At 40.5% G+C, this 8,557-nt stretch overlaps 2 protein-coding genes across 2 annotated transcripts; both read left to right on the top strand.

The window, feature by feature from the left end:
• Window positions 1–617: 617 nt before the first annotated feature.
• Window positions 618–1,211, top strand: LOC138905451 (uncharacterized). The gene has a single exon (XM_070193975.1). It carries the CDS (start codon window positions 618–620, stop codon window positions 1,209–1,211), a length of 594 nt encoding a protein of 197 aa, XP_070050076.1.
• A 172-nt stretch (window positions 1,212–1,383) lies between these two features.
• On the top strand, window positions 1,384–2,761 carry LOC138905450 (uncharacterized). Its single transcript, XM_070193974.1, has 4 exons — window positions 1,384–1,933; window positions 2,168–2,260; window positions 2,314–2,534; window positions 2,654–2,761. The coding sequence occupies exons 1-4, from the start codon at window positions 1,384–1,386 to the stop codon at window positions 2,759–2,761; spliced, it is 972 nt and encodes a 323-aa protein (XP_070050075.1).
• Window positions 2,762–8,557: the final 5,796 nt, after the last annotated feature.

Below are 8,557 nucleotides of genomic sequence, written 5' to 3'. Positions count from 1 at the left end.
CAAGATGATGGCAGTTTTGATCAAGATGATTCGTATAATGAGCAAGAGGAAGAAGTGCAATATGTGAATAATTTTCAAGGGCAGAGAAACAACTTCCAAGGCCCCAACCAATAACAATGGCGACCACAAAATAACCATGGAAATTGGAGTTCTAACAATCAAAGGAATTGGTATAACAATAACAAAAATCAAGAAAATTGAAGTGGAAATAACCAAGGAAATTGGGGAGGCAACAACCAAGGTGGTTGGGGTAACAATCAAGGAAAGCGGGGGTCAGGTTTTTAAAGGCCCCCAATGTATCAACAACCGAGAAACCCATCCTCTTATCCTTCCCATGGTTCAGGTTCTTTAAACAAAGAAATTGGACATATTTAGAATATGTTCAAGCAAATGATGGAAAAGAATGCCGATTCGGATGCCCAACTTGCCTCAAACAACACATCAATCCCAAATCTAGAAGTTCAAATTGGGCAAATCTCTCAAGCTCTAAATTCTCATCCTTAGGGTGCACTACTAATTGACACGATGGTGAACTCAAAGGGTGGTAACAATACGGATCATGCTATGGCGGTTATCATAAGAAGTGGAAGAGGCGAGTTGTCGATGATGACCAAGTGATGCAAGAAGAAGAGATACCAAACAATATTGTTCAAGAAAATGAGGAAGTTTGGATTGATATTGATGATAGTGTGAAAGAGACTCAAGAGAAGTTGAACCCATCTAGGGAACACATCATTGACATACCGGAACCGGTAGTGCAAAAGGAAAAGGAATCATTGCCTAAGCCTCCACCTCCATACCCTCAAAAACTTGTCAAGAAAAATGGTGAGAATCAATTCAAGAAGTTCATTCAAATGATGAAGAGTCTTTCAATCAATGTGCCATTGGTGGAAGCTTTGGAAGACATGCCCAGTTATGCAAAGTTTATGAAAGATCTTGTGACAAAGAAGCAGTCGATGAATTTTGAGACTATCAAAGTCACCCATCAAGTGAGTGCGATTGTTCATTCAATGGCTCCTAATTTAGAGGATCTCGGTGCTTTCACGATTCCTTGTACAATTGGGAGCGCTGAGTTTGCTAAGGCTCTTTGTGATCTTGGGTCAAGTATAAATTTGATGCCCTATTTGATTTTCAAAAATTTAGGGATTGGGAAACCAAGACCCACTTCTATGAGATTGCAAATGGCTGATCGTACCATGAAGAGGCCGTAGGGTGTGATTGAAAATATTTTGGTCCGGGTTGATAAATTCATTCTTCGGGCAGCTTTGTCATTTTAGATTGTGAAGTTGATTATGAATTGCCAATCATTCTTGGGAGACCTTTCCTTGATAACTCACTTTCCGAGTTGGTGATGAAAAAGTGGTATTCCATATATGTAAGTCCATGCAGCAACCAAATAGCAATAAAGTGTGTTCTTTTATAGACCTAGTGACCGATGTTATTGTTGATGATATAAGTGCTATTATCAATGTTGGTGATATGTTGGAGGCCGTTTTGCTTAATTTTGATGATGAAGAGATGGACGGTTTTATGGAATGCATGAACTTTTTGCAAGGAATGGGGAAGACTCCTCCTACGAAGCCTTATATTGAAGAGCCACATACTTTGGAGTTGAAGTCATTGCCTCCAAACCTTTGGTATGAATTTATTGGTCTTTGTTCTACTTTACCAGTTATTCTTTTCTCTTATTTGACTAACGTGCAGGTTGATTCCGTATCTGAGGTGTTACAAAAGAGGGAAAAGGCTATTGGGTGGACCTTGGAGGATATTCGGGGTATAAACCCCGCCTTTTGCATGCATAACATCAAGTTGGAGGATGGTGCTAAACCGTCCATTGAATATCAAAGAAGACTCAATAAGGCTAGGCAAGAAGTTGTCAAGAAGGAGTTTATCAAGTGGTTGGATGTCGGGGTTATCTACCCCATCTCTGATAGTTCATGGACCTCTCCGGTTCAATGTGTCCCAAAGAAGGGGGGCATGACGGTGGTTACCAATGATAAGAATGAATTGATTCCTACAAGAACGGTGACCAGTTTAAGGGTTTGTATGGATTATCACAAGCTCAACAAAGTAATAAGGAAGGATCACTTTCCACTTCCTTTCTTAGATCAAATGCTCGATAGATTGGCCAGCTGTGCTTTTTTTTGTTTTCTTGATGGGTACTCAGGCTACAATAAAATTCTCATTGCTCCGGAGGATCAAGAGAAAACAACATTTACATGTCCCTATGACACTTTTACTTTCAAGAGGATTCTATTTGGTTTGTGCAATGCACCAGAACTTTTCAACGGTGTATGCTGGCTAATTTTACAGACATGGTGGAGGACTACCTTGAAGTTTTCATGGATGACTTCACGGTGGTTGGGGATTTATTTGATGATTGTCTTGCAAATTTGGACCAAGTATTGGCTAGATGTGAAGAAACCAACTTGGTGCTCAGTTGGGAGAAATGCCATTTCATGGTTGAGGAAGGTATTATCCTTGGCCATAAAATCTCAATGAATGGAATTAAAGTTGACAAGGCAAAGATTGAGGTGATTTCTAAGCTTCCACCCCAACTTCGGTGAAATATGTGCGGAGTTTCCTAGGCCATGCGTGTTTTTACCGGCGCTTTATCAAAGATTTTTCTAAAGTGGTGAACTCATTGTCAAAGCTCCTTGAGAAAGATGCCAAGTTCAATTTCAATGATAATTGCATGAGAGCTTTTGAATTATTGAAGCTCAAGTTGACAACTACTCATATCATTACCGCTCCAAATTGAAGTATACCTTTTGAACTCATGTGTGATACAAGTGACATAGCGGTTGGGGCTATTTTGAGGCAATGTATCAACAAGATTTTTCATCCAATCTACTATGCTAGTCAGACCATGAATAGTGCCCAAGTCAATTATACCATTATGGAGAAAGAGCTCCTTGCTATTGTGTTTGCAATTGAGAAGTTCTGCGCGTACTTGATGGGTGCTAAGGTTATTGTCCATACAGACCATGCGGCGCTTCATTATCTTATGATCAATAAGGATTCCAAAGCTCGGTTAATGAGATGGGTGCTCTTATTGCAAGAATTTGATATTGATATCCAAGATAGGAAAGGTAGTTAAAACCAAGTGGCGGACCACTTGTCTCGTTTGAGGAGGAGGGGAGGCCGCATGATGGCTTTGAAATCAATGACTCCTTTTCCGATGAGTAACTTTTGGAAATTTAAATAAAAGATGTGTCATGGTTCGTGGACTTGGCAAATTTCCTTGTGAGTGGAGTCATTCCGGAGGAGTGCTCTTCAAACCAAAGGAATAAGCTCAAAAGAGATTGTTAAGACTATTATTAGGATGAACCATACCTTTTCCGAATTTGTACGAAAGATTAGGAGGTGTGTACCGGAAGAAGATCAAGGTGATATTCTTGGGGGTTGTCATTCTTCACCATATGGTTGTCATCATGGTGGAGCAAGAACGGCGGCCAAAGTGCTTAGTTGTGGTTTCTATTGGCCTACTCTTTATAAGGGTGCTAGTGATTTGGTGAAAAGATGTGATGAATGTCAACGGGCCGGTGGAATCTCAAAGAAAAATGAAATGACTCTCACAACCATCTTGGAGATTGATACTATTGATATTTGGGGCATTGACTTCATGTGCTCTTTTGTGAGCTCTTGTGGAAATACCTACATCTTGGTCGCAGTGGATTATATGTCCAAATGGGTTGAGGCCATCGCTTTATCCAACAATGAGGAGAGAAGTGTAGTGGCTTTATTGAAGAAGAATATTTTTACAAGATTTGGTACTCCACGCGCAAGCATAAGCGATGGGGGGTCATACTTGTGCAACAAAGATTTTGATATTTTACCTAGCAAGTATGGTTCTACTCATAAGGTCACGACTCCCTATCACCCACAAGCTAGTGGGCAAGTATAAGTCTCCAACCGGGAGATAAAGAGTATCTTGTCTAAAACGGTGAATGCTAATCAGATGGATCAGTCCAAGAAGCATGATTATGCATTACGAGATTATTGGAAGGCTTACAAATCACCTATCAGAATGTCTCCATACCTCTTGGTGTTTTGGAAAGCCCGTCATCTTCCGGTGGAACTAGAGCACAAGGCAATGTGGGCTCTAAAGAAATTGAATCTTAATTGGGATGTAGCCGCTAACTTGAAAGTTACATATTTGAATAAATTGGATCAGTTCTGGTACCATGCATACACAAGTTCATCCTTGTACAAAGAAAAGATGAAATATCTTCATGACAAATACATTTGGAACAAAGAGTTCAAGGTGGTCGATCTTGTATTATTGTTTAACTCAAGGTTGAGAATGTTTCCCGAGAAGATAAAATGTAAGTGGAGTCGTCCATTTGAAATTGTTGGTGTGACACCTTTTGGTGCATTAGACTTGAAGAACAAAAACAATAGAATTTTCCGAGTCAATGGTCACTGGGTAAAGCACTACTTGGGCAAGGTTGGAGATAGCCATGTGGTGGCGGTCATTTACTTCTCTTGAGGATGCTTTGACATTGCGTCGTGCAGCAACGTTAAATCAAGTGCTTCTAGGGAGGAAATCCATGTTCTTTTCCTGTTTCTTTTATAGTTAGATGTTATTTTTTGTTCTTACTTGATTTGAAGTGTGCTATAGGGCTGAGTTTAACTTGCAAGAAGGGTAAACTAAAAAATGGCTAATTGTTGAAGGAAATGTGGACCACACTTTATTTGTGCAAACTGCATAATTTTATGTGCCATAGCAGAAGTACATGCACGGCCGCACATTTCACATGCGAACCACACAATTGGAAGCTTGCCAAAGTGTGAAAATGTAAACTCTCTGAAGTTGGACTCTGTCAGTGCAGGGCTAATCTACGACTGCAAGTTGAAATGTGCGTCCGCATTCAAAAATGTGCGAACCGCACATTTGGTTCATAAAAGTTGGGATATGATGAAGAAGTGTAGATTGCAAATGGAATTGTGCGGCCGCACTCGACCCTTTTCCCTCTTATCGCTCTTAGTATAAATAGGACTTTTGAGTTCATTTTACACTTTTCACTCTCCTTACAATCATTGTTACTCTATAAGTTTTCCTAAAAGACTTTCACTGCTTTTCACACACACCCACTAGTGCTTACACACCCAGTGTACTCACTCTATCCGGTATGCTTCATTTCATGTTAAAATTTGTGTTAGTTAATTTTTGAAATTTTAGTTTCTTTTTAGGCCATCTGTTATTAGAGTTCATCCATGTGTCCATGTGGTACATATCTGTATTGGGTCGTTGATAATACATTCTCTATTTGGTCGGATTAGTGAGATTTCATGTTTATACCATGTTTCCATACCGATTTGTACATGTAATTGCAAAATCTAAGTACAAAATGTCTGCTTGTTCGAAAATTTTGAAATATGCGGCCATACTTGAATTTGTGCGGTCCGCAGTTTTGTGTTTTGGGCAACCTGGTGAAGGAAAGTGCTTCTGCGTCCGCACTTAAATTGTGCGGACCGTAGAAATCTGAGTGTGGCCGCATTTTAGTCTGTATAATCTATCAGAGGAATACCTCTTGAGAAACCAAAATGATTGGACCGCACTAAAGATTGTGCAGACCGCAGATTTATTTTACCGCTGCAGATTGGCCTCCCCACTATCTTCAGAGAAGAGACTTCTGAGCCTCTAAAGTTTACTTGTCATAAGTGCACTCTCTTTCTGCGACCGCACATAAATAATGTGCGGGCCGCAGTTCCCAATTCCTGTAGTATGTTGTTTCTGTAGTAACATCATTGTATCCCCAGTGTTCTATCTTACCTACATAGTCTTGAATGTGTTAAATGATAACTTTCGACTAACAATCCTCTTTGATATGATACAGACAATGGTTCAATCGCACGGTCATGACAAAAATACAAAAGTCAGAGGTGACTCTTCTAGGGGTCGAGGTAGAGGTACCTTGCCCCTTAGACAGTCCAAAACTATCGGGAAGAAGGCCACATCATGCAGAGGAAGAGGTGAAAACCTCTCCAAGTCTAGCTCTTATGTCCCATCTAGGGAAGTATCAGAGGGAAACTCCGCTTGTATTTTGTAGGATCAGGGAGTTGCACAGTCTAGGGTGCAGGGGCGATTTGAGGTTCATAGGTTCTACGAGTCACGAACGAGTCTAGTAGAGTCTTGCAGATCGGTACAAAGACGTATGTACTTATCTTCGAGAGGCTACAGAACTGTTAGAAAATTTCCACTCCTTTCATTTATGTCGTGCGAAATTTGTTGATTTTGGAATTTGAGCCTTTGTATCTCTATTCTCTCACAAATTGTGAGGATACATGCTACCGGGTCAGCTAAGCAAACACCCCGCGCATACTGCTAAAGATGCAAGAGGTCGGGGCCGAGGTAGAATCCGAGGTAGAGGCCGAGGAAGGGCATGTGTCGCAGCTACAACACCTGTCAGAGTAACAATTAAGGAGTCGCCAGTAGCTCCAATTGGGGGGGACAGGTACCGGAAGCACCTGTTGTTACCCCCGGACTTCAGGAGACTTTAGCATAGTTCCTGAACATGTTTGGTATATTAACTCAGGCAAGATTGATCTCCGTTGCACCAAATATTTCACAGATTGGGGGAGAAGCTCAGACTCCTGCCGCTTGTACTCCAGAGCAACAGGTCTACATTGGTCAGGTTCTGGGTATGGTGACGGTACAACCTGTTATTCCGGTTCAGTCTGAGTTCAGGCCAGGGACATCAGAAGAAGAAGAAAAGAGACTTGAGAGATTAAAGAGGTATCGTCCACATACTTTTGGTGGCACAACTACCGAGAATACTTAGGGAGTTCTAGAAAACTGTCATTGTATTCTATATACCACGGGTATTGTGGAAGTGAGAGGAGTTGCCTTTATTACATTTCAGTTGTCAGGAGTAGCATATCGATGGTGGCAGGCATATGAAGAGGGTAGACCAGCCGATGCAACAACACCAACTTGGGCTCAATTTTCGAAAATATTTTTAAAAGAATTTGTTCCCTAGACCCTCCGGGATGTGTGGCGTACAGAGTTTGAATAGTTGCATCAGGGCACCATGACGGTGTCAAAATATGCTATCATGTTCAGTGAGTTAGCCCCCCATGTACCTATCTTGGTTTGTACAATTAGAGAGCGAGTCCGCAGATTCATTGAAGGGATCGATTACGATTTTAAAATATGTATGTCTCGAGAGTTGAATATTGACATTCCATTTCAGCTAGTAGTAGAGATTGCTAGGATGCTAGAACATGTTCGAAGTGAGGAGAAGGAGGCTAAGGAGGCCTAAGGTCTCAAAACTTTGGAGGATTTAGTGGACTCTACTCTGCAGCTATGACTCATCATGGCTGAGGCTCGGGCAATTGGTTAGCCCAGTCCGCAATTCAAAATACTCATAGTGCTCCAGTTAATACTTTTAGTGCACCATTGGCATGGGGTTTTTATAGTGGTTATTTCAGTTATCCAGCACAGACTCAGTGCGAGTAGTCGCGACCTCAGATGGGTTGTTATGAGTGTGGTGATACCAGGCACATCATGAGAGACGGTCCCAGACTTGGGAGAGGTGAATTTTATCAAAACACTCAGGCTATAGGCTTTATTCCAGTTAATACGCCACATGCACAACTAGTTAGGGGTGGAGGACTGGCGGGTAGAGGGCGCCTAAGAGGTGGATGCCCGAACCATTGATATATTTGCTATGGTGTGGCGGAGGCCACTACACCAGATGGTGCCATTACAAGTATATTCCGATTTGTTATAAAAAGGGTATTCTTCCTTAATTTGATTTGGTTCTGAATATCGAGGCGAGCCCTATATTACGCTTTGCTTATGGGTAAGCTTCATAATTTTGTGACCCACTTATATTTTTATCCCTGTTGGGAGACTTGACGATGTTCGTCCGTGTCTGTCATTTTTATTTTGTATACTATTGAGGGCTATAATTCTAAAAGTGACTTTCTATTACTCACTACAATGGGTTTTGATGTGATTTCAAAATAATTGATCTTAATTTTATAAATTATATGCCTTATTGGTATGGGGTTTCATCATGTGTTGTGAAAATTATTTACGAAATTTATTGAAAAGAAGAAAGAAAGGAAATTGAAAATTTCAATTGGCACAATGCGCAAAATACTTATGATTCGGAGTTGAGGACGAGATCCTCGTATTTTTATACGGTGTGAAATAATTAAACTGGGCTATAAGCCATGGTGGAAGTTATATAAAGATGAGGTCCTTGTGGTGAAAAACTTATGAGTTTAAATTCTCCTTTTGTGAAATTAAAATTTGTACTATATTATTAATATGGAGGCATGCCTGTTAGGCTTATTTGATAATTGTTTTATGTGTTTTTGTGTATATTTATCCATAATTGTGATGAAAATATTGAGTTTTAGCCTACGAGGTGAGTGCCCAAGCGGTGTTAAATATGACTCGTTAAGTCGGGTAAATAGTTATGAGGTCTTCATGCCTCATATTTTGTTGTTAGTGTTGTGAAAATTCGAAACGAGATTTTGGTTAATATGAGGTTAATTGATGATGCTGGAATTGATTATGAAGAGCTACTATGATCAGAGA

Source organism: Nicotiana tomentosiformis, chromosome 2, assembly GCF_000390325.3.
Source record: "Nicotiana tomentosiformis chromosome 2, ASM39032v3, whole genome shotgun sequence".
NCBI classification, from domain to species: Eukaryota; Viridiplantae; Streptophyta; class Magnoliopsida; order Solanales; family Solanaceae; genus Nicotiana; species Nicotiana tomentosiformis.
Note: the sequence above shows the minus strand (reverse complement) of the source record. Positions and strands in the feature narration are given on the sequence as shown.